This window comes from Vulpes lagopus, chromosome 1 (genome assembly GCF_018345385.1).
Source record: "Vulpes lagopus strain Blue_001 chromosome 1, ASM1834538v1, whole genome shotgun sequence".
Taxonomy (NCBI): Eukaryota; Metazoa; Chordata; class Mammalia; order Carnivora; family Canidae; genus Vulpes; species Vulpes lagopus.
The window spans coordinates 85,967,880-85,994,975 of record NC_054824.1 but is presented as its reverse complement, the minus strand read 5'-3'; the positions used below and the strand labels follow the sequence as shown (position 1 = coordinate 85,994,975).

Genomic DNA, 27,096 nt, shown 5'->3' with positions numbered 1-27,096 from the left:
TATGAATATTGGAAACAGGCTATATATACTTTTGTAGTAAATGGTTATTATTTTAGAAGGATAGAGATAGTCAACCTTCTAACTTGCTTAAAGTGGTTATAACACCATTCTATGATCTCAGTACTGTACTTGGGTTTGTCTTTCCTATTCCTTGAACTTTCATTCATACACATAATGAACTTTCATTCATTCGGGAGTATAGTGTAAGTACTAAAAGGTCCTTGGGAAGTACGTGTGTTGGACTTTAGGAGTGTCCACATGTTTTCATGAATGGGTATGTTTCTACTTTCATAGGATAAGGTCAGTGTCTTTCATTAGAATCTCTAAGAGGTCTGTGTCTCCCTCCTCCTCCCAAATTGAGACCCATGAATTGAGGATCCAGTATCTCTCCTTAGGCTGCTCTTAACCACTCTGAGTAATCAGAGCCTCTGGAAACTGGTGCTGCCTCATCCTGCATCTGATGTAGCGGGCCTAGCGGGCTGATACTTCCCATGTACTGAGGCTGATTGGATGCTAATTTATGTGATAAACTCAACAGTCTTAGCCAAAATGACAGCAGTTACCTTTCTGAAGAGAATGGTTTAAAAATAAAAAGAGGATTGAAAAGGAAGAGAGAAAAAAGAGAACAGGAATGTAGATGATAAAGTACTAATGTTGGCTGACACCTGGAGGAATGTAACAGAGCTAGATAGTTTGACAGTTGGTGAGGCCAACCACAGGTTTTTATCAGAGTGGATCCCCTTTGACAGTTAACACAGATCCATGGAAGAACTAGGAAACATCCTTTAATGTTTTTTGACTGTTAACAATGAGACATTGTGGTATAAATTGAATTTAAAAATATAAACTTAATATGCACTTTTCTTTTCTTTCTTTTTTTTTAACTTAATATGCACTTCTAATCTAGCCAACACGATAGAGTTCACCTGAAAGCTCTGTAGTACTTCCAAAATGGAAGTTGGCTTTTTTTTTTTTTTAAGATTTTATTTATTTATTCATGAGAGACACAGAAAGAGGCAGAGACATAGGCAGAGAGAGAAGCAGGCTCCCTGCGGGGAGCCTGATGAGGAACTTGATCCCAGGACCCCGGGATCACCATCTGAGCCAAAGATTGATGCTCAGCCACTGAGCCACCCCGGTGCCCCAGCAGTTGGCTTTTCTTTCTTTGTTTTTCTCTCTCCCTTCGTGACCCTCCCTCCCCTCCCTCTTTCCCTCCCTCTCTCGCCCCTCCCTCCCTTCCTTACTTCCTCTCTCCCCCCTGCCTCACTCCTTTCTTCCTTCTTTCTTTCTGCTATACCATTCAGTTTTCCTAAGCTTCAAGAATGGTGAACAAGGGGGCAAAATTGTGAACTAGGAATACATTTGCCCCATGATCTTCAGGCCCATCCCCAAATCTGGACCAAGTCTCCATTCTTGTCGTCCTTCTACTCTTTTCACTCTACCAAAAAGTAAGCTTTATGCTTTGTCTCATGGATAGGAAGAGACTGATAATACCGGTAGGATTTTCAGGGCCAAAGGAAAAGTCCCAAGGAAGCTTTTTTACTAGGCTCTGGAGGCTGTCACAGTCTCCCTCAGAGCCCAGGCCTTTGGTTTGCTTGATTCCACACTCAGTCTGTTACCTCCAAGCAGGGACTAAGAAGTGCCTGACTATGCATCTAGCATTGTGAATACAACTGATATGAAAGCAGTTGTTTTGGGGGTCACTTAATTTTCACCAATTCATGAGTGAAGCATTTACTGAGAATACCCTTGTGTAAATGGATCCAGAAGGCCATAGATGATCTGAAATCTAAAACAGTGGAAGAGGGCAGCCCGGGTGGCTCAGCGGTTTGGTACAGGGTGTGATCCTGAAGACCCAGGATCGGGTCCCACATCGGGCTCCCTGCATGGAGCCTGCTTCTCCCTCTGCCTGTGTCTCTGCCTCTATCTCTCTCTATATATATCTCATGAATAAATAAATAAAATCTTTAAAAAATAAAAAAAAGTGGAAGAAATTCATCGATAAGGACCTTTGACATTTGAAATGTATATTAATCAATCAGCTTCTCTCAGACCTCGTTGCCCAGGAAAAGCTGGTTCTACTTTTATCTTTGTGGACCCTGTGAAAATCATACCTGGAGCTCAGAATCAAAATTTAGATTCCATTTTTGCAACAATATGGAACCTCATGGTATGCTATTCTAAGTAAAATTTACTCCTTAGCCTCACTCAAATGTCAATTCCTTATTTTACTTCAAGGCTGATTTCTTTTTTATAGTTATGTATAAGTATATTTTCCTATATATTCACTAATGTATTGAGTATTCTTTTAAGCCAATTGAAATCCCTTTAGTTATGAGGTGAGGATATAATCAAACAATCAAGAAGTAATTGAACATCAACTTTATGGAACCCATTCTAAATATAAGTTAAACCTTCAGCTTGGGGTATTATCAAGCTACATGCCTTATGAATTTCTACACTTTGAGCATCTGATTCCAGTGGCATAAAACACTGAATGTTCAAATACCTTCTTTATTCTCTTAGAGTACAGCTTGTGAAAGCTAAGTTTTAACTCTGGGAACAAAGGCATTGGACAGCTATAATTCTAGACAACATTCTAAAAGACACCTATGCCCTCATTCTGAAGCTGAAATGAAATGGTTTCTTCTTGAGGAGAGAGGACCTGCTGGGACTAAGGAGGAAAGTCAATGAAATCTGAGGTTGATGCCTTTAAATCCTCTTATATCATAAACCTTTTGAGACACCTTTTAGGAGTTTGATTTTTTTTTTTTTATAAAGCTCTTTCCTTACAAATTTAGCTGCTGCCCTATTGTAACCTTTTCTTTTGTTCACTAAATCTGGGGAACAAAAACACAGAGATGCTGCATCCGTGGGTGGGATACAAAAATGAACAAAAGGATCTACTTAAATTCACGGTGAAAGTATGCAGTTTGAACTTTGCTTTGGATAGGCCTTAAGAAGAATCTTTATATTCAAATGTACAGTTAATAAGTTCGGTCCTTTTTTTTTCTGCTTGAAAAGAAATTATACATTTTAAAAGTGTTTATATAAAAACCAGCATCTTCTTACTTACTAGTCTGTTTTTCTTTTGATCTCTATACCATCATATACTTATCTTAAAGGAAAAACAAAGTTTTATCTTTAGTGAGTTCAAAGATCAGCATAACTCCCAGGAATGACATTCCTTTGGGAAATATCAACTGGTTGTTAAAGTATGGTTAGGTAAGAAATTAATTTTTTTGACTTTGGGAAAACTTTTATCTGAACTTCAACGACTGAGAAAACAGAACCCCATAGCGTCGTTTTAAAACAACCTTTTTACTAAAATAATCACAGGGCTTCCCAATCGACAGAACTTCCTTTGGTCCTCTGTTGCTGCACTGTTTTGAGACTGCTTTTGAAGCAGATCTTCAGATTTACGTTCAAATGTTCTCTTTGCTTATGTCTTCCTAGAAAAAATAAGTTACTTCCAATGTGACAACTGGTTTTCAAGCATAGTTCTGTTTGTCGGTAGAAGGGGCTACACTACTTCTCTATAGAGGGCATGGGCTTGAGCCATGATAGATCGTTTTACTGAAAAAAATGAAAGCCTTCTATCTCAAAGCAACAAGGAAGAGCCACGGAAAAAGGTAAATTTGTTTTTCTGGATTACTAGTGAAGTGAGAAGCACAGAGGTGGTTTGATGTGGGCTAGTTTAAGACAAGTAGCTGAAACTACATCTCAACAGCCCACCTAGGATGATCCATTATAAAGCCAAGCACAGGATTTCTTTAAGAAAGAATAAGATGTAAGTCCTTCTGGTTTATGCTAAGATGAAGAGCCTAGATAAATGTTGTTGGAACTCAAAAGCTTGGGAGACACTGGTTAAGTAAATGAAGCAGAAGGCATACTGTATAATTATTCTAATAAGGACTAAGATATTTCATTTTATTTTATTTTTATTGTATTCTTTATGTGTTCTTTCATTAAATATTTTTGTTATTTACATATCATAGGAAAAATGATATTAAGCTGTAAGAGCCTTCTATAGCTATAGGAAACATTCTAATGATCTCATCTTATGTCACTGGTTTGATCTCATTTTCTCATTTTCCCCCGAATAAAATCTCTGCACTAATATAAGGAATTGGACATCTTGCCATCCCTTGCATGTATTGCATTTATCCATTTATTCTTAATTCTCTTCTCCTGTTGAATTTGTCCTGTGTTCTAAAATACTGTGCTTTCTGTACTTACTAACCCTTAGGTACCATTCGAGAACCCTACTCAAAGTTCTTCCATCTCTGTGGAGCCTTCTTTGATTACTGGAGTCCATCCTGAGTTCTCTCTTTTCTTAGTTCCAACTGGTTGATGAGGTAATAGATTGAAACATTAATTTCTTTTTTGGTCTCCACCCCCCCCCCCCCCAACTGAATGAGAAGACTTTCCTAACAATACGGCAATTAAGAAAGGCTAAGGAAGTCGTGGCCTCAGAGTCTGACTCAGAAGCTACGCCTTAAAGACAAAGCCCTGAGACAGAGGGCTTTGTTTTTGGAATCTAGGCCTTCTAAAGAGAATTAAGCTAGGCCCTTTCTAGGGAGAAGTGGGTGTGACTGGTGCCTTGGAGTTAGACTGAGGTAGTCTGACAGGGGAGAAAAATACTCAACTACCCCTCAAATGGGGAAGGTAATAAAGTTTGAAGTCTCTGCTTACACACAACTGTAATTGGGGTAAGTTCTTGGTACATTTCTGGAGGCTGGACAGAAAAAGGCACTGCCTCTAGAGGAAAAGTGATGATTTGGGGGCAAGGACCACTGGGAGGGGCATCTCTAAATACAGCTAATGCAGTAGTGACTAGTAGTCAGATGGACCCAGGTCTTGGTCCGGTAGACCACCAATGTAGATGATGGAGACCACTACTGACTCAGGATCTGACCTCTCCCTTGAATTCACGAGTCCTGCACAAGTCTGGGGAAGGGAGTGGAGCCTGAAGCTTCATGAAATTTCTAACTTCACAATAGCAGCCTCAGGTTAAATTTGCTTTAGAAATGCAAGGAGATGTTTCCTGCAACCGAATGCTGAGGAATAAATCCGAACATCTTACGCATGGACCACATAATTCAGTACATGATTGATTAGTCTCTTTTCATTCGCACTTATCTATGTCTACAAGAAGACTCCAAGCTTCCCGAAGGCTAGTACTTTATCTTGCTCTAACTATAGCTGCAACTACGAATTTTTGGAGCCTTCACACTACCTAACATTGAGTAGGTCCTAACTAAGTATCTGTTTGATCAAGTCTCCCTTGAACTGGCCAAACATGCTGACAATGTAGCTGGGAACTTCCGGCAGCATTTTTCCTTGGAGATATGTCTGCATGTTATAGTCCCAGGGGGTCTTTCTGTCTCTGAAGTTCTGGGTAATGCTCTTCTCCCTCTCCTTTACCATCTACTGTCTCTCATCAGGGAATAGCCATAGTTCTATTTCCAGTATGAATTTAAGGTCTAAGGCAGTTGGGTTTTGACGCGTTCACTGAGTTTCTCACAAACTGTGCTCATTCAACTACGGTTTCTGACACAGGCCTTACTGTCCTCATCTCCTGGATTCCATTTCACCCAAGAGACAGTTCATTAGGTCCTCCTGTCAGCTGAGGAGTCAGTGGAGCTCAGAGCAGAGCCATAACTTATAACCCAAAGTGAGAAGAGACGACCAATCTCTGATGTGACATAAAAATGGTTAGGCCAAACTCCCACCCCTCTTGCCTAATTTAGGGACGCTAAATTGCTTGCTCGCAGACGTTACAGAGATATCTACCAATCAGCTTTAATACCTGGGCATGCATTTTTGCATAAACAGTGTCAGAGATTGTTTAGAATATTTTCACTTGGTGGCCACTGGGTGTCCTCATTTACAAAGTAAATAAGTAAATACACACTATTTACTGTAGGTCACCAGTGGGAATTAGACACTAGGTTTCTCTTTGGCCTTTCACATACTAGGTATAAATGTATTATTGAACTTACAACCAGGTCAGATACTGGTACTGTTTTAAATGCTCAGGTAAAATTGGTAAGGTTTAGAACCAAAATAACTTTTGCAAGTTCTACACAGAATTTATTTACAAGGCCATTTCTTCAACAGAGGGGACTGTGATCCAGCTTTTAGAATGAGCTCCTATTTGTTTGAAAATTGGCATGGGATTTTGACTATCTGCATAGAGAGCCAGGAGAGAGGAGCAGAGAAGGTCTTAATTTATTCTTCAAGAGAAAAGAGAACACCAAATATCTCCATGGGATATTTGTTAGATTCTGTTTTTATCTCAGTTTTTCTGAAAACCAATTAAAAATAATAATGAGAAAGATAAAATACGTTCTCTTCTTGGAAACCTAAAATAATGTGGAAAAAAACAGTACATTGAGTTGGGTCATATAATGACTATGAATCATTCCATATTTAAAGACAAAGAATTAAATTATTTCTTTGTAGACCAGTTATCCCACCTGTAAAATGAAGATCCTTATGCTTAACAGGGATGCAAATATAGAGGCACGTAGGGTTCCTGGGAAAAGAAACTGTATACCCGACAGATTTTTAGGGTGGTACTAATATTCTAATTGTTGTTGAGTCACAGGTGTGTGTCTTGTCACTGATGGCAGACACAGAAAGTCCAGGCCAGACACATGCAGCCAATAAACATTTACTGATTCAACCACTCTAAGGCACCAAGCGTGATGCACTGCTGGGCTATCACTTTGTGCTCTCATAAGTGATTTGTGCATGCCTAGGATTGTCAATGCTTCTAAACATACATTATATATATCCCTGATGAGATTCTTTCCCTGCAAGGCCAAAAGGATTTCCATCTCCCTACCCTGTAAATCCCTCAAACTTGATATAATAGAACTACTGCTAAATATATAACAATATTTGCCTTCAAATGTGGTGCTTAACTAACTAGTTAACCTTTTTCTTTTCTTTTTTTTTTTTAAAGATTTTATTTATTTATTCATGAGAGACACAGAGAGAGAGAGAGAGAGAGAAGCAGAGACACAGGCAGAGGGAGAAGCAGGCTCCATGCAGGGAGCCCAACGTGGGACTCGATCCCGGGTCTCCAGGATCATGCCCTGGACCAAAGGCGGTGGTAAACCGCTGAGCCACCCAGGCTGCCCTAGCTAACCTTTTTCAAAAGCAAAGTTAACTTTACCATAATAATTTTTCCCTCTAGTGTATATACCCTCAGCTTAATTATTGTTCCCTGGCATGTGATTTCAGTATATAGATCATCAATATCATTCTGTACCATAACCAACAATTCATACAGATAATATCAGGGAAACTAGGAAGCTGTGTGAACTATTCACTGCCTTTCAGAGATGTTCTCTGGTCTTATTTGACTTTGCTTTACAGCTTTTTTTCTGTTTTTTAAAAGACCACCTGCCCATGACTCTAGTACAGCTGTCTGTAACTCTCAATCAACCGTTGAAATGCGCAGCAATACACAATAGCCAGGTCACTCGCACCCTGAGATTCCACTAAAGGATCACAATGTGCTCCGAGTGTATGGAGAAGTATCTCATTTCTTCTAAAGATCCTTAAATTCCTGGGATTTATGGCATTTTCCAACTCTTTAATTAGTAGATTCATTTTTGAACTACGGTAACCCCAAAGACGCGTATCTGCGGAGCCCTCCTGATTGTGTTTTTCCCTAAGCTTTTACTCCTTTCAGTTTCCCCAGTTTGCTCCTTTAATTTCACTTTCAGAACTTCTTGAGGCTCAGTGGCTGAACACCACACAGGGCAGGTTTTATCTGATGGACCGGCGCCTGGTGTGGTCTAAGGCACACTGGTGTTTTGTTCTTGAAGTATAGGACTGAAGTTCTGAAACCTAGACTCCAACACAAAGGAGATCATTAGCTCGTTTTAAGTGTCTCTTTTCTTCCCTCCTGGCCCCCTCCTACTCACCCCAGTGCTTCCTTAGTCCTATGCACCGGCCACAGATGGCAACCATATTCCAGCGCTGAGTATATACAAAATCGTGCCATGGAGAACAGAGTGGCTTCAAAGTTAGCTTTCTATTCGAGTGGGATGATGGAGACTCTGGAGGAGTGAACTCATCTCTCATTCATTTAATCCTCTATTCATTCAGCCAGGAGTTTGTTTTCCTACACATTCTTCTAGTGTCCAGCCAGTTGAGGGAGGATGGGTGTGAAGAACTCTCTCGAGGGCCCTTCCAGCAGGAGGGCACTGGGACTCTAAGCCAAGCTCTTGTTTCCCTGGGCCAGCTCTGCCTGCTGTTGATCGAATCACGCCAGCCCCGTGAGAGGAGCTGGGGAGCACAGTGTGCGGGGTGGGTTTCTCAAGAACGGCCTCCTTGCTAGACTGACAGCACAGGCAAGGATCAGACCAGGAAAAAGGGTGAAACAAGGAGGTGTGGGGTTGCAGGAAACTCTGCAGGATGGTACAGAAATGCGAGGTGGAAGTGGGAAAACCTTTCCTTTTTCTTGTTTCAAGGTTTGCCGGAGCTTTCGCCTAATCATCTGTTTGAGCATCTTGAAAATAAGTATCTATTTTCATGATATCTATCAAAAACAGGCACCAGATTATACTACAAAGTTGACCTTAACCCTGCCATATTGTTACTAGAATCAAAACATGTAGCAGCCTACAACCAACAGAAAACCGTTCTGTTTTCCCAGCATAAAAACCAGAGGGTATCTATGATGCACTTTGCTTTATAGGTCTGCAGAAGGAAAAAATCCAGGAAAAAAAAATCACCTATACTTTCACAAATGGGCAAAATGCTCACAAACGCGATCTCCCCTTGCTCTTGCCCTGTTCTTCCCCCATCACATTCATTCATGCATTTAGTCATTCAACAAATATTTGCTGAGCACCTACTAGAGCCAAGCACTCTGCTAGGTGCTAAGGATCCAGCAGTGAACAAGAAAAGATTTCTGCCCTCACGAGTTCTTCCGCTTGGCCCAAATAAGCATTTAATAATTTAACTGCCAGCATGTCATTTGAGGAATGGGGATAATTTGTCTTACCTAGAATTTCTTCTGAATCTTTCTCAAACATATTTCTTGTAGGTCCAGACTCCTTCAACTAAGATGTTCTGTCTCCAATCTCGCTTTCTCTATTGTTATAGTGGGTCTTTTCTTGGCTACAATGTTGACAGTTCAGATTGCAACTGCTACTTTTTTCTTTTTCTTTTTCTCTTGGTGGGACTGCAACCCTGAGGGATTGTTACTTTTCAAGCTATACATATATTTTCTCTGTAAATATTGCGCCACGTAATTTGTATCTTTGGATTCTGCTGGTTAGGTGTCAACATAGGATTTAAGGAATATCGCATATGAGATGCAGAAATTGCCACTCAGTACGTCATTATTTTAAAGCTCTGACTTGGGATTTATATGGACTTCATACATACAATCTAGGTTAAGCATTTGATCTGCACCTCTTTACTAGGAGGCCTGTGGTTCAAGTTCCATACCCATGTGTCCCTGGAATGCTATACTCAGCTGCAAAAGTGCTCTGGAGTTAGGAAGAGCAAATGTCCACAATTACCTCCATTACCAAAAACGATGTGGGCACCACGGGACAGGAAAGGCTTACTGGGTACAATGAGCCAACAGGTCTCAACTGAATTTCTTAAGATTATATACATTATTTTGACTCCCGCAAACTGCTTCGGAACAGAAGAAGCTAAGCGAGCTGGGTGATTCAGAGCAATCCTCCTCTGCAGTGAAACACATTTGCTCTTCTAACTTTGCCTCTATTTTCAATTATTTCAAAACACTCTGAAGCCATCAGGCAGACTGGATTTCAAAAAGCTGAAAGATGAGTTTCTTTAGTTGTAAGGATGTCTCTTTGGAGAGGGCCCAGGGATGCAGCAGCACAGCCGTTTGCCCGTCCTGAGGAACTGCTGTTTTGGCCTCTTCGGGTATTGGTGCTGGCAGGGGCTTCTGATGAAAGAAGGGCCTAGCAGGGGTGGGTACAGGTGCTACCATGGGGCCTGAGCTAAGACAGCAAACACAGATCTGTTCCCCATAACTCTCACTGACTGGAACACACTAGAGGACAAGAAAGGACTTAATAGGCCAATACTATCCCACTGTCGCAGCGTATAAATAATACTCTAAAGCTTCCTTATACCAAGAAGAAAACAATCAAAAAGGTTTTTTTTTTTTTTAACTTGTTTGAGCTGCAGTTTCCTTATCAGTAAAATGGAACGTTTTGTAAGAATGATAGCATGTACTTGATACACAGTGAATGCTTAGTAAATACTAGTCCTCTTCCACTTTTAGGGAAAAAATCCCACACCAAGACAAACAAAGGCATGAAAGAAGGCAAAAAGAAAATGGAGAGGCTTCCCAGTCGACCTGGTCCTGAATCTGAGAAGGGGCCAAGAGAGGGCCATCCTTTAGGCTTTTCCCGAGGTGAGGAGGGTGACTGCCCCACATGTTCTCCTCCAGATCCAGACCTCTTCCCAGTCATTCTCAGGGGCAAGGATGCGGGCCCTGCTACTACGATATACGTCATTTATGTTGCATCAATTTTAGTACATGTTTACTTAATAATGTAAAACATTTAAACTAGAGCTAATGCTCAAATTCACTGTAGGTTGGCTATCTTTCTGGTGCTGTTTTAGGAGCTTTACATATAGCATTCCATCTAATTCTTGTAATAACCCCATGAGATGGGTACTATTTGCATTCTCATTATGCACATGAGGAAATGGAAATATAGGGAGGTTGAGTAAAGATATGCAAAATGCATTCACAGGCTGGAGTTCACGTTAAAAAGAGCGCATACACAGCATGCATGTGTGGGTATCTTCTTAGGAGGTTCATAGACTGAGAGGAAGGCCCAGTTGTTGTACCATAATACCAAGCCTCCAGGTCAACATCTCCTGTCCTGGAGGGGTCCCTCTTCTGGAAGGAAAGAATAGCCTCTGCATGACGCCTCTGCCTGTATTACTGCCCAAGGACACCAGGTCAGCTTAGAGTGCCTCTCAGTATGTTAACCCAGGACTACTGTCTACTTGAGAAGCCCAAGATCCAACCACTCCTCTGAGACCCTCAGGAACAAAATGGAATAGACCAGATTTCCAGGAGTTTCCTTAAAAAAACCCAAACCACCGCATCCTACATGCAGAAACCTACAGCATTTCCCCGACAAAAGGCTATGCATCCTTTCCCTTGGAGTTAACATTTAATGGTTAAAGTCTAGAATTGGCATGTGTATTATAATACACATTCTGTAAAGACACAGAATTATGCTCTGTAGCTCAAATGCATGTACACCCTTCTTCTGTTGTCTCCTTTATATCTAAGTACCCAGTTGAGATACAAGGCAAAGATTATACAGAAAAGAAAATGATCTGAAAAAAATTAATAACAAAGTTAACTTCACTTCTCGCAATTTATCATGTAGTGTTCTTCATGGCACACCAAGCACTCTTAAAAATTATGTATGCCCCGGGGATCTCTGGGTGGCCCCCGGTTTAGTGCCTGCCTTTGGCCCAGGGCGTGATCCTGGAGTCCCGGGATTGAGTCCCGCGTCGGGCTCCCTGCATGGAGCTTGCTTCTCCCTCTGCCTGTGTCTCTGCCTCTCTCTCTATCATGAATGAATGAATGAATGAATGAATGAATGAATGAATAAATAAATAAATAAATCTTAAAAAAATTATATATGCCTGGTTAAACACTGCATGAGATCTTGGTATAAAACTGATAATATGAACCTAGTTAAAAATACTGAAGGTAAATGAGGAGGAAGAAATTCTTTTTTTGGAGTTGGAGAGGAAAGGGAAAACTCAAGGTCCATTTTGGCATCAACTATGAATTCGTTCTTCCTTGTGAAATGATACAGACTCATATTCAGAGTTCTTCCAGGTGGTCGTTTATGTAATTTCTCATAGTAATAAGCTAACTGTCTTATGTGGTTTTTTAAAATTATTTATTTATTTATTTATGATAGTCACAGAGAGAGAGAGAGAGAGAGAGAGGGAGAGAGAGAGAGAGGCAGAGACACAGGCAGAGGGAGAAGCAGGCTCCATGCATCGGGAGCCCGATGTGGGATTCGATCCCGGGTCCCCAGGAACGCGCCCTGGGCCAAAGGCAGGCGCCAAACCACTGTGCCACCCAGGGATCCCTGTCTTATGTGTTTTAGAGGTAATTTAATAGCAGAGGAAAGTAACACTTGATTTAGCTGGTTCTAGAACACCATCTTGAAGTAGAAGTAATTGCAGATACGGTGTGTCCAAGTGACAGTGGTCTTAGGGATGTCTTCAACCATCAGAGAGAACAATACAGGCCAAGTAAAAAGTTAAAAAATACTTCCACAAAATAATGAACTTGCCGATGTCTTGTGACAATGAAGAAGTACACGAGAACAACACATAAGTTTGTTATTGGTAATACAGAGCTACTTGAACCTATCACAAAAGAATTTCTTAGAATGTGACATTTTCAAAAAGATTATGCTTTAAGAGAACTAGTTTTAAAAATTTTAAAGAAAGTTTTAGTACTCAAAGGATATGGTACCTGTCCTCTGGCTAATGCTTAGAGATTACTAAGGGTGAGAGAATATTTGAGAAGGCATCCAAAGAAGCCGTGCGCAATTCTTACAGAGCATTAGTTCTTATTAGCTAAAGGGAAGAGAAAGCCATGCTGGAGAGGAGTAGAGAAAAAAACTAACATGATACAGTTACTGATTTGTTCGGCTTGGGTAGTGACTTCACATTTCTTTTTTAATATATTTATCATTCCAATTGTGGTGTACACAGAGGATCTAATTCTCTCTCACCTCGCCTATTTAATTGCAGAGTCTCCCCTAACACTGGTTTCTATTCTTCCGTCTATAAATGGGCTTGAGACTCTTATATCATAAAAATATTCCCTACCTTGCTTTTGTATTACCTGTTCATTATTTCTTTGCAAAGTATTAAACTTCTTTAAAAAGTAGTGCAGAGTTCTTTCTCATTTATCTTCTCTTTGCTCTTAAATCCACCACTCCCCCTTTTTAAGAGATTGTATTTATTTTTTTGAAAGAGATAGAGAGATTGCAAGAGAGCACAAGAGCTGGAGGGAGAGAAGTAGGCTGCCCATCAAGCAGGGAGCCCAAGGTGGGGCTCCATCTCAGGACTTTGGGATCCTGACCAAAGCCAAAGGCAGGAACCTTAACCAGGCCACCCAGGTGACCCTTGAACCCACTTTTATGGTGTTTTGTGATGCATCAGACTCTGCTCTCTTAACAGCCGCCAGGAAGCTACCAGGCCTTGGTGTCTGCAGCACCCAATGCTGCTGACCCTTCTCCTCCCTGAGAGTCTTTGTGTACTATCCTGGTGTTCGTTCTGTATCTCAGACTTTCTTTTCTTCTCCTCCTTCGCTGTTCCTTATTCTCTTTCTTATCACTCACTGTAGGTATTCTATTTTCCTTTTTTTTTTTTTCCTCTCAACAATGTCTTCTTTGAATCTACTCCCTATTCATGGCGTCCAGTTTGGCTTCTTGGTGAAAGCATTCACTAGCCCTAATTTCAAATCTTCCTGCTGTACTCCACTACCCTATTTGTGACCCTGCGTTAATTGTCTCTGTTGGGTCTACCTGGTGTCTCATTCTCAGGGTTGTTTAAAACTGAACCATATTCTACTCTTCTGAACATTTCTTTTTTCTCTCCTCTTTTTGATAACTTGGAGTTATCTCTGATGATCTCCTCTCTCTTAACTAACAGTTCCTAGAGCTGTCTACTCTCATCTACAAAGTCTGTTGAACCCGCCTCATCCCTAGCCCCTTTCAGGGTACCCAAAGTCTGAACGACTGACAAAGCTTCCCTGGCTCTCTCCTGCTTCCAGCTACCCCTTCTCACGTCCATGTACCCTCCACACCATTGCTGCTAAATTAAAGCTTCCTACAGCAAAGTCTTGAGCATGGCAACCCCTACTTAAAACCCGTCCACAACTCTACACCAGAATGCAAACTCCTTATCCCTTACCCTCATGCTTTACTTCCAAAGAAATCCTATTCCTTTTTCAAGAGAGCTCAAATGGAACCTTTCCTGATAAACTGGATATTACCACAAACCAGGTTATAATGTATTTTATGCACTTTCCCACTTCTATCTCAGATAATGGTGATCTGAGGACACACACTAAGTTTTAAGATTCTTGGTGGCAGGGTCCGGTTGTCTCCACCTTTGTATCCCCCAAAGAACTCCGTGTAGGGCCAGGCATGAAGCAATGCTGCAGTGCAACCGGGTGTATAGGACGTATCTTGAACCACTCCACGGGGTAGTTGTTTGTGAAAGTATCTGATCTTGTCTACGAGACTTCAAGCCTCTGTACATAGGGCTCCGGTGTATAAAACTGCATCCTGCACAAGACCTAGGTCTGGCCCTCCACATTGAAAGCATTTAGTAAATAAATAGATGACTAGTCCTGACTCTCTTTCTGCTCAGAAAACGTTAAGTTCTCCTTGAAGCCGACTGGGTAGCAGGCAGCACAGTACAGTGGGAGAAGGAGTAGGGTTCTGTTTTTGGCTCTTCAACTCACTATGTGGAAACCTTTTGGTAAGACACTTGCTGTCTATGGGCCTCAGTTTCCTCAACCAAACAATAGTGGATTTAGATCAGGTAACCTTTCATCTCTTCCAGTGCTGATAAAAAGTACTCACTGGTACACATTCCCTAGAAAGAACAAAGGATACAGAGGCAGGAGAAAAGCCAAAGTGCTTATTCAGCTGATGAGTTAACAAGGGGGTTGGGTTGACTATGGTACTTGATACGATTGGTGGAAGGATTTGACTTGAAATTTCTTGAAGCGAGGATTTCCTAGAATCCTCAGGCATGCTCTCATTTGATATGAAACGATCCCTCTCTGAGGCAATTTTGTTTTTTTAAGTCAGGATGTGAGAAGCCCTGACAGTTATGGAGGAACACTAATTTTATATAATGAAATTGGCCACGATTGGAGGAAACACAGAGGAAACTGTCACTAGCAGCTGCAGATAAGAATTACAGATGTATTCTAGCAAGATATGGGATGGCGAGATGAAGAACAGAGCCCTGAAAATCAGCAGCCGGTCTTAACAATTATATGTGGACAATTATAGGCACCTTCATGCAATATTTGGGAGAGCAATCGGCATGGAGTAACTTGAGACAATGGGTCACGAGACCAGATGTGCCAGGGGAACTGAGAGGATTGCATAAACGGACAGATTGCTAGAACCTGGGGAGACCACCAGTCTCTAAGTGACAGAGTTCCAATGTGACACACAGGTGACTCTGTGGCTCCAAGAATGAACACTTCTCAATAAGAAAAGTTATTTTGAAATCTGCTTATCAATAAATTATTACTAGGTCCCTCAACACTTTCCTACATCTACTGATTGTAGGAAAGAGGGCACTTTTACCTATTAGAAAATAAGTGTCTTGCTTTATTTTTTATATGGAAAGGAAATGTCTCTAGAAAGGATGTGCAATTCAGCCCAGTTGAATTTTAATGACAGGTAATGTTACTGAACTATAAACTGCCCTATGGGTTTATATAAAATTGAAGTGAAGCCTGAGAAAGTCTGAGTATTGTAACTGAAATGTTCTGTTTTCTGAAAACATCATGCTTGTTTTGTTTGTTTGTTTTGTCTCTGTGGCTTTGCTTCTGTTCCTTTTGGCTGGAATGCCATTCCCTCCCTCTTTTACTTTGCACACACCTGCTCTTTCATGATCTAGGTCTAATGCCCCCTTTCCACTCCTTCAGGCTCCCTCCTCAGGAACTCTCTAACACTGCATTTGTACCTACCCCTGGATGAGTTTATAGTTTTAGCCAGTCGTTGGGGCACACTGAGCTCCTAAAGTGGGGAGATGGCATCTTGTTGGTTGGTGTCTTCACCCCTAGCCCTCACTAAGGACTTGGCATAGAAGCAGGGGCGCAGTAGCATTTGATGAATGACTAAATGAAGGACTGTGTGCATGAATGAGGTAAAGGGCTACTAGAAATTACTGCATTCAGTGACCACGGAAGACACCAAGTTAAATTAGCAGCGTAGGGAGAGAACAGGTTTGACTAAAAGGAGGCACAATTTTTTACCAAGAGGTAGACTGTGACATGAAACTTGAAGGAAGAGACTTTTAACATGAAATGTGTCCCCGGGCATTCTAAGTAGAGACTCTAGGAATTACAGCAAATAAAAACATCAGCTGGCCTTCTGATGCATAAGCACTGGACCAAGCACCAAGACCTCTAAATAAGAGGGTATCAAAGATAATAAATGTAATTCCAAAGAGATTCTGTATCAATTAACTCAGAGGCAGAAAGGTGACTGTTTATAAAGGGAAAGACTATCTCTAAAAGAAATGAACCCACACTTAATAAGTAAGAGGTTTACTTGGCTAATGATGTAGCAGAAAGATAGGTATGAAAAGGTAAATATGTAATTCTTTATGGGAAGTAGAATACAGAGGGATGTAGGGCAGTCTGGGGCTAACGAGAACACTTAGTTATTATCAAAGACGTTCTATTTGACTGTTTAACTGATATGGAATCCAGTAGAAAATTAATAGCAAAGCCATAGGATAATAGCTCTCTGTGGTTGCTCATTCCATCCCAGTTTGATTATATTTCTTCTGCAAATTAGTGTGACCCCAAAATTGTTTTCAGGATTGTCCAACTTGTCCTAAATTCCATAAATAAACTCTTTCAGAGGATGCTGTTTTTTGCCATGTCTCTATTACGGTTCTTCACAGATGGACCATTTTTGTCCTTTCAAAGCCTAAGAATAACTCTCTCAGTTATCAAGACATACCCAAATCCAGTTCAGCTGCTCCTGTGGGATTCCAGTTAGTTTAGACACATCTGCTGAGATACATGCATTTGAATCCAAATGAAGCTTTTGTTTGATTATACATTTTGAACATTTATGGAGGGTTTTTGGGGGCCAAAATGTTTTTCATTTTTTGGCACTCCAAACAGAGATCTTCGGTTATAAACACTGCCTTCTGAGCACCTCTAGCCGAAATCCAATCTTTTCATGTGAACAGGTGCCTCAGGAAGTTTTTGGAAGGGTTTACACTGCATCAGCTTTCTGATTGGAAACTTTCTGAATGCACAGTCAGATTTGCCAAGGAGACCTTCAAACTTGCTTGAGCAGTTTTCACTCATACAGACATACATTCACACATACAGACAGCCCACGTAAAAGCAACTCAGAGTCCTATAAAACTCAAGTGTCTTTCTTAAAGGTTAAATACCAGACGCAACCAAACTGAACAAAAAGGAATGTGTGACAGGATAGAGAATGAACCAATAGCGAGAACAGAGGCTCAAACTCTTCCCGAGTGTTTTCCCCTTAAAGCGTTACTGGAGAGTTTAAGCCACATACCCTCTCTCGCTCAGTTTCGAACACATGCCCAGAGCATCTGGGATTTTGAACACTGTACCTTTAGGGGATTGCTGCCCATCCCTTTTACTCCCAAACTTGTTCAAACATTTATTTTGAAACACTTCCTTCTCCGACACAAACGGGCCAACCAGATTCAAATCCAGGAAGAGCAAATACCTCTACTCTCTAAAATGGGTTTTTTTGACAAAGCCCTTATTTTACCTGGTTCCCTACAAGGTTTCTTTTCCAGTTTGAACATAAACTGAAAAGTGGAGGCAGAGTAAAATAACTTTTTGAGCCGTCAGCCTGAGAAGTTATTATGGAGTAAAATCACTCCCCCATTGGGCATGCCCGGAATTCAGGGGGGAAATTTGCTTTCAAGTTGTTCTTACAGCCCTGGACCAGATGCTCTAAGGTGGCCAGAAACCTTTGTCTACACCCACTTAGCAGATTTCTGGCTCTCTATCAGGGACTAAGAGGTTTATTTGCAGAAATGAATCATTTCCTTCAAAATATCCTTTACCCTATTTACATGCTTGCATATTCCTTCCATTTTGTTTTCCCCCTACAGCTTTACTAAGGGAATTAATTATCTTGAAGAACAGGAACATACAGTAAGTACATCTGAGATACAGGATGAGGCACAGTATGTCATCTATTAGGCCTGGCTAAGACCAGCAGCTGATGCTAAATGGGAAGGAACATGCACCAAATGTTTTTTAATCACAAAGTTAGTAATTAATTGCTCTTTAAAATACATTTTATGCTTCTTTCTGTCTGTGTACATGAAATGCACATTTATTACATGCCAAAAATTACAACATTATGGTTTAAATGTGACTGGCACGGAAGTCCGGAAATCAGAGTTAACGTTCCCACGGCAACTTTAATTCTGTCCGTGTGCACATGTAGGGCCGTAACAGTCTTCCGCTCCAGGATAATACATATAGATGGTCTGAGAAGGGAAGCTAAAGGCCCATATCCTCAACTGTAGTTACAGGAAAAAAACAAAGGGTGAAAACCGTGCTCCTTTCCACATATGTGGATAGAAAACAATGTCACCACGCCTGGTGTTGTGTAATCAGGGAGTGAAAGAATCTGCTGTGGTGCTGGCACTCAAGGGGACAGTTTCTGTTGCTGTGGGAACCTGAACTTTGCATTTCCTGACTTTGGGGTAATTAAAATGTCAGCCTTAATGTGGCATTAATGGAGTTTGCCATAAAAAATCCTCTTTGTTGTGTTCTCTAAAAAATTGCTTAAAAGTTCAAACTGAACCAAGTGTACTAAAAATTGTAAACTCGAGGACTTGGCCTGGTGGGGGGTGGGTGGGATGGGGGGAGCCAAGGGTTGGGAGGGGGAAGACCCACGAAGGTAGAAGGCCAGAGAAAGGAAGGGCCCGGCCGTCTCCTCGACAGAGCTCAGCCCCAGCAGAGTCATGCTATACCTACAGAGCTAAAGTTAAACCCGCCCACACAACAGTTTGGTAATGTGTAAAGGTTAAATTAAAAATAAATAAAAACTGTTAATGCAGAAGTGCGTCTTGGCAAGGACACAAAAAAAATGAGACAGCCTGCTGAGGCCAGTGCAAAACACTGGAAGGTAAGTAACCACGGACGACGTCAGTTTCCAATAAAACAAAGACACCAGAATAGGTGCATCTACAGCCCAAGGTAGGGAGCACTGCCAAAGAAGGGACAAAGAGAACCACTTCTCCCTTCTATGGGAGCCTTATTTGGGGGAAAAACAAAATGGGAGAAGCACGCAAGTCAAAGTTCTGGTCGGGTCTGTCACATGTATGACTGTGACGTGCTACAGCTTGATAGTTGTCAAGATAGAGAGGGCTTCGTCTGCTCTGCTGACTTGGTTTAGGCCTGTTGACGCGTTTGAAGAGAGAGCTTGGCTCAGCTCATCCTCAGCCTGTTCCTCGGCAGGGAATGGTTCTGTCAAACACCTAGGGCTTTTGGACCCTCTGCATTCCAAAAGTCACCTCAACGCCTTGCGTTCTCTCCATCTGAGTTTGTTTGGAAATGGTGGAGAGGCGACAAGCTTGGAGGTCATGGGGGAATGTCGCCAAGAGGTCACTTAGTGGGTGCACTGTGAAGCAGCACACAATTCCGTAGCAGTATTAACCTCATCATCTCACAAAGCGAAGCATTTCTCAGCCATATTCCTTCTTGTTTTGAATATTACTGGGATCTTCTGTAAAATATGAAGTGACTCAGCAGGTTAAATAGCCAACTGAGAATTTTAGGGATCAGACGTGTCTACAACATTGGCCTGGGTCCTTCGGGTGCGACAGCAGTACATCTTACCCACCCTGCCCGGGTCGGAGGCAGAGCTGGCTCTTCCTTTGTGGGGATGCTGACCCATTGTGTTTTAGAACTCACTCACCAATATGAGTAGCTGCACATTTGCAAGGATGCCATTTATGGGCCTGGAACAGAGCATGCAGGCCGCTCCCTGGGAGAGCAATTCTATAAACATCCCTGGGTGTCTGAAGGAGTTAAGCGCCAAGCAAGTCATTCATCTACAGAAGTGTCAATTTTCTCAGTCTTCTCCTCCGTAAATTGGGAAGAATTATAATGATTGTCAGGAAATGGGCATTAGAGCATGACTAAGAATAATTTTGCTAAACACATAACAAATAAAAAGGTGCTATAAAAATTCAGGCACTTGTGAAAGCTTGGAACACCACACACTGGTGGAATGTTTCTGAAGTTAAAGAGACTAACAAGTCAAGGGCACTATTTTTAAATGCCCCAAATCTGTTAGTTCTAAATAGGAACTGAATATTTTACCTTAAAGAAATTAGGCTTTTAAATTAATCTATGGTACGAATGACATTTGAAAGGAAAAAAAACAAAACAAAACAAAAAAAAACCTTCTTGAATGCAAGAAGAGCATCCAAAAAATTTAACAGCTTAAAATAAACCTCTTTCCTGTCTTCTCTCAAGCAATCTCCAAATGGACAGATTTCTGTGAATCTTTCCTAAAAACAATTTTCTTCTAAGTGTAGGCTCAAATCAGGACAAACTACAATCCAAATATATTTGGAGAAAAGTCTAATCGATTTAAACAACAGGTCAGAAGGGAGAAGACTTACACATCTTAATGGCAAAATCAGAATGACGTTCTAAGCAGCTGGAGATTAGGTGACTCCTCCCTATTTGTTCTCCTTCCAAGCACGTTCAGACACCTCACTGTGAGCTCACATCTACGGGCTCCCTCAGGGTCACCAAGGAGCTGTACAGCAGCGTCATGCTCATACAGTTTCTTGTACGTATTCCACGCTAATGCCAAGACCTGGCTGGAGGATGCTTATGGTAAAGTACAATAAATGAAGCCGGGTGCCTTCTCTATTCCGCAAAACATTCATTTTGCTGCAACAGGGGATTTCTGGGCTAAGGCCATTCTATGTAATCTTCCCCATAAGGTGTGGCAGAGAGCCAGGCAATGAAGGTCGGCATGCAGGAGCTCCAGGCCCTTCTCCACAGGAACGGGCTACCTTCCTGGTAGGTAGGGACAGTGTGCACATGTCTACGGGCACCGTGCCATGCTATTTTCCAATTCTTCCTGTAATTACTATTAGGCTGGAGACTGCCAGGCAAGAAGGGCCAAGGATGTTATTATTACGATGGGCCACAGAACATAGTCCTTGCTTCCGATCCCCAGGTTTCTCCAGAGAAGCAGCAACTTGGTACAAATCACACGGGCTCTAGAGATTTGGATCTCATTCTTTCTCGTTTAATTTTCTAGTAGCGATAGCTGGGGCAGGGTCTCAGCCCAGCCACCATGTAGGACGAGCTCCTTTCACCCCAACCTCAACCCCTGGGTTTTGTCCCTTTACTCAAGACAGTAATTATGACGAAGCAAGTAGGGAAGGGAATCTCCCAGAAGTATCCATTTCTTGCCCACTTTGCAGAATTTTCCATTTGTTTTGTCAGAAAAATAACAAAAGGAAATTTAGATTCTCATTTCTTAATTAATAATGCTTGTGTTCATGGACAGGATAAATGGAGCCCTTTTCTGAAAACAAACTGTCTTGGTTTTACTCTTCCTCCTTCTAAAGAAGAACATGCCAGCTCTTTGCCTGTTACTAGACATCCTTTATGGAGATCACTTCAGAATACTTGTTGGGTATCTTAAGACCAAAAGGAATATTCTTTCTGATTGGGCCCCAACATTATTCTATTCCTTTCCATTGTCAACACACATGTTCCTTTCTCTTTGAAGTATTGGGTTACACTTCAAAAAAGAGAAAAGCTCCTAAACATGATTTATCAACTTTCTTAAAATAGAATTTGAAGAAGTGACTCCCAGATTAGTGAGAAGACAGCAAAAATAAACAGCAATGGAGTGATTTCAATAGCGACGATCTCATTAAGCTGCCCATTTCCAAATTTAGCCCGTAGGCAGTTTTTTTAATTAAAAAATATTTTTAACCTGAATTCTTATTGGCTACGTGAAGTCTGGGTGGATTCTGAATTCTTGGAAGCCATTCTCTTTTCTTCTGTAAATTTATGCTATCCTTTAACCACTTCAAAATAAATTAAAAACTGGAAGGACGGAAATTCAGCCAAGCCAAATGAGACTCCAATAACTAATGCAAAGCTGACTTGTATTATGTAATTTCAAAATGGATGTTTCCTGTGTCTAACTGGCTTTTTGAGGTCCATATTTGGTGGTTCAGTTTAGTCATGGTGGAAGTGCTGTTATTCAGATCGAGGGGACAAAGGAATAATTAGAAAACAGTAACCTAACTTTTTTTTTTTTTTTTTGAGAGAATGTTATGAAAGAAAATGTGGTCCATCTAATCAATCAGCCTTTTGAGGTCAAGTGGCTGGTTTTAAAATACACGCTAGCTTTGAAAATATAGACAGTTGGCTGAATCAAAATGGAGGCAAGTTCCTTTTGACTACTCTAGAAGACCAAATGGAAATGGCTTGTTCGGAATGCAAAAAAGCCAGAACCCGGGGGAGAAGCACGCTCCAAGTGCCACGAAGACACCATCACCTTACTGGTGTACTCACAATCAGATGACCCGGTGTGAGCGTGAGAGTTTGTCAGTGAATGTGTTGAGTGGATGAGGGCTGGGTCTGGAGACAAAACAGCTTCAAAGTTCAGGCAGGGAAGGCCCGGCTTGGCGCTGGATCCACCCGGCTGAGTAATCTCATTCTCCTCAGATGCCTTCTGGTTTTCAGCTGTCTTGGGTTTCTTCCTGAAAATAAACAAAGGGCCCTTTGAAGGAACTGACTGCATATTTGGGAAAAGGCATTTTTAGAATCTGTTAAAGATAACTTGATTTTTTTTTTCTGAGGGGGGGATGGGAGGGAGTCCAGTATGTCCCTTGTTTTAAAACAAGCTGATTCTTGTTTTTTTCCCTCCAGTAATGGCCTAACTGGGAACACATGAAAGCATATGGGCCAAGCAAACAGCACCACATTTGGACTCTGTTGGCTGCATAAAAAGACCCTGTCCCAGAACTTTAGACAGATTGAGCTACGTATGGCTGACATTATCCAAGAAAGCATCCTTTTTTCCCCCTTAAGAGTTTTAACATGGTCTGGAAAAATACTAGTGGAGGTTTACCGTTCTAGCATTTGTCAGGAAGCTTAGAGACAGGACCCGTGGAGTAATGGGAGGAGCACTGGACTGGGAGTCAGGAGACTTGAGCTATGGTACTAGCTGTGCCTCTAACTTGCTGTGTGGCCTTGGGCACCTCACTTCACCTCTCTGGGCTTCAGTTTCCTCATCTGTAAAATAAAGGGCTTGGATTAGAAGGCCTTGAAGGTTCCTTCCAGCTTGAAGTTTCTATTCATGGAACGCATCATGGAACATTCAAGTTTCTTGCTGTTATTAGATTTCACTTTAGATTAACACATAATTCCCAATCACAGTCTGAATTTGCAGGCCATAGAGATGAGAGGGTAGTGATGGAGATTTTTGTGAAAGTAGCAAATGAAAAGTGAAACAGATGAGCTTAGCTTCTAGCAGGTAAAGCAGTAACACATGGATATCCTCTATTCCAACCCTTTACTCATCCAAAGCTGAAAATGCCCTTTGTTGATTTAGCACATGACCCTGGAGTATGGGACTCGGACTGTGTGTTTGGGGGTGTGAGGAAGAGATGGGTGAAGGGAACCAGAAAGCAATTATTGCCCACTGTTGCTTGGGGTCAGGAACAGGAAGCAAAAGAGCTCAGATATTGTGGGTGTCTCCCCCCCACCACCACCACCCCTGCCCGGGACAATAAAATTGCCATAAACACAGAAATACTGCATGTACTCTAAGTCCCAGCCATACTGGGTTATTAGGCATATCCTGAATTGGAACGTGCCTTCCAATTTCCTTGTCTCTGTGCCTCTTTTCTATCATTATGTGGATGGTGACCAGAGAAATTATTTTATTTTATTTTTTGGTGGAAGACTATGTGTATAACAGAATTTGTTGTAAGTAGCTCTGTTTCCATGTTTTTCTTGTTTCTATAAGCCTGGCAGTGGACTTGTCATGCAGAATATTTTGTATCGAAATTTGTGGTACGGGGTAGTTAAATCTGCCCTCGCAGAATATGGTGTTATGATTAGCATGCTGTGTTTCTGGTCCAACAGGTTGCGAAATCAAATCTGCTTTTTTCAGAGGGCAGGAGGCAGAGATGGCATGGTAAAGATGATGAGAGAGGAGAAGCTTTCAGACATATTTTTCAGCATGGAGGAAGCCAATATAAGAGAAGCAAAAATTGCAATGCTTTACCAACTGTTTGTTGGATGGGTGACTGTAGAACCAACCCCCAAGTCTTCAGCATCTACATGGACCTCCAAGACCCTGGTTTCTGGTGTGCAGTTTGAGAAAATATTCAAGATCAAAGTCTCCAGAGCTTAACCCTTTTTTTTCCTTGGAAGCCAGCGCCCCCTCTAAGGTACCTCCTCATTTCCATTACTGTTGGCTATCACTGGCTGAAACCGGCTGAAACTGTAGGTGAGCAGAGCCTTCCTCTGCCTTAAAGCCGACTCATCAAGTCCTGACAATTCTGTTTCCTTATTTTTTCACGTCCATGTTTCCTTTCCTTTTCCACTGCTATCCCTTGACACTTTCATTTAGACTGTTGTTTATTGACTGGCTCTCTATCCTCTGAGACCCCTCTGAGGAACCAGGTTAGCCCAACACCTCAAATGAATTCTACAGATGCTCTAGCTGAGTCTAGTTGGCCATACAGGACTCTCAAAGTTCTTGAAAATTCCCAGAGCATCTTGGGCCATCTACATCCTTGGCTCTACATCTTTGTTCAAATTAGTTCCCTTGCATTGTCTGTTTTACAACTCTGTTGAAATCATATTTATCCTTACTTATTAAAGGTTGTCTCCATCTTGTAACCATCTTGATTTACCTCTACCAGATAGAAGGTCTCTTTCTTTGAAATTCAACTCCCTCCCACCTTTCTCTGAAATTCCCCTCCGCTAAAATTAAAATTTTACTTCTCTCTTTTTTACTCACTAAATTTTGTTTTCATAATCGTTATTTACGTGGTTATCCATCCCGTGAGACTGTAAATTCTCTGAGGGAAATATCTTAGTTATTCTTTAATTCCCTATGTTCATCCTTTCTTTCCTTTTTCCTTTCTTCCCACCATTCATCTTTTCACATATTCATCTTAAAATATCACGCACCTATGGTGGGCCAACATAGGTTAGGGAATGCCGCAAGCCTGGTTGCTCTCCTCCCAGAGTTTGCTCTCTAGAGCGTACTGTTAAGCAGAGTAGCTTAGACAAAGCTGTCATTCAATATTTGTTTGTTGATGAGATAAAGCAGAATTGAAATCAAGGTATATTTTGAGAATAGTCATAGTGTAAATCCCAATTAAGTTTTCCTATTCTTTATGCAGCGGTGAAATCTACCTTGACTGGCTGCTTTTCCTTTGAATCCAGGATGGGCATTTGATAAGAGTAGGATCATTTTGCTCAACAAAGCTGGGCTGGTCCTCATGAGCCCTTTAAATATCAGGATGAAATTCTATTGATAGATATCACTTAATAGATAAAAAAATTGTAATACTTATTTCTGACGCTTATAGACAAGGCCGAGGCTAGTTTTGGATTTTTGTTTCAGGAAACTGAAAAAAGCCCTCTTTCAAACCTGAGTGCATGGCCAAACTACCAACCTCACTCTTTTAACACTGCAAAAATGGTGTTGTCTTTTATATAAATGCCCTTGCTTCCTTCCGTGGATTTGATCCTGCTTCCCACCTGACATTTTACACCACACCCTTCTGTTTGTTGTCTCAAGGATCACCTACAGAAAACACCTGCAGCACAGAGGCATCGGAAGCCACCTCTACAAGTGAAAATATTGAAAATTCAACCTTTCCCCCCCCCCCCCATTTGCTTATCCTGATACCACTGGGCGTTTTCCACCTGCACGGATAACAGAGAGCCACTCACTGTCCTTAGAAGCAATTCATTTCCCCCCGCTCACCCTAATAGTTCGGTAGGACTCCTTTTTCTGGAGCTGAGAAATGCGGAAACACGGAAGTGCAGCAGCAGTCTGTGTAGACATGCACAGGTGCTGCTATGTTGGCTCCATTTTTGCAGTCAGTCCATAGTTTATTAAGGAGGAAAGAGCAAATCTTGCGGTAATTAATTGAAAATACCTTCCTTAGCTGTGCAAAAAGAATCACATAAACATGGCACATCTGAGGGCAAGCCTGTCCAAGCCTCCCTGGCTATGCATTATTCCCTGGAGCCTTTAGAGGGCAGCAGCACACAGGCAACTCGGGGCAGCGCCCTGGAGAGGCACACTCCCCACCAGACCAGAACCTTCCTCTCGGTCATCATGCCAAAGGTTGGTTTGCCAAGCTCTGGCCGCTCAGCTCTTTCTTTCTTTTCAGTTCTCATTCTGTCTCTCTCTCTCTCTCTCTCTCTGTCTCTGTCTCTGTCTCTCTCTCTCTCCCCTCCCTCTCTCCCTCCCTCCCTCAATGTTAAAATTATACACTCTGATGAAGTCGCCCCTCAACCGGAAAATGAAAGCTCCAATGAAAAAGTTAGACAAGCCAACAACAACAACAAAGAAAGAAACCGGGAGAAAGGGGAAAGGGGGCTGGTGAGGGAGAAGGATTTAAGAACAAGAGAAGGGCAGATGTTTCGTAAATATATGCAAACCCAAACTGGGTGTACCCTCAACACTTCCACAGAGGAACAGACCAATCATTGTGCACTTCCTCCCGCCACACTGGTGGAGCCCTGCATTCAAAAAAAAAAAAAAAAAAAAAAAAAGAAAAAGAAAAAGAAAAAAAAAGTGTGGCTGCAGGCACCTGCCTTTCAACGGTCAGTTCTGACATTCTCACTGAATATCTCCCGATTGTCCACAGAGAACAAAAACATTTTCATCTCCCCACTGGAAACGTTTTTCTTATGAGAAAAAAAAGGGGCTGCTTCAGGAACTGGAAAGGCGTTTTAAGGTGACTGGTGGCTGGTTTTTAACTCTCATTGTGCTGGTCCTGGCAACAAGTTTTGGGCTGAAAGGTAGCAGTGAGTGAGGTTGTGGATGATGTTGGCTCTTTCCTGACTAGACATATTGCATGTGGAAAGAAATATGCATTGAAACATATTGATGAGATGGTAGGTATTAGGCATGTTAAATGCGTGGAAATTAACCAGATCGGTGGCATTTGATGTATATATTTCACACTTCTTTGCACATATTGCACACACACAGTGATGGCAATGCCTTCTGCAACATA

General features: G+C 41.6%; 1 protein-coding gene across 41 annotated transcripts in view; it reads right to left on the bottom strand.

Moving 5' to 3' along the window:
- Positions 1-27,096, bottom strand: part of ZBTB20 (zinc finger and BTB domain containing 20) — a 770,327-nt gene that overhangs the window by 43,647 nt on the left and 699,584 nt on the right. For 38 of the 41 annotated variants that reach the window (XM_041765260.1, XM_041727104.1, XM_041773515.1 and 35 more), the window contains 2 exons: positions 22,953-23,116; positions 22,394-22,581 (listed from right to left, as the gene is read on the bottom strand). In XM_041765260.1, coding sequence (XP_041621194.1) covers positions 22,394-22,581; positions 22,953-22,963 — 199 coding nt within the window. In that variant the 5' untranslated portion in view covers positions 22,964-23,116. The other 3 variants (XM_041740122.1, XM_041739409.1, XR_005985640.1) reach the window with 2 other exon arrangements.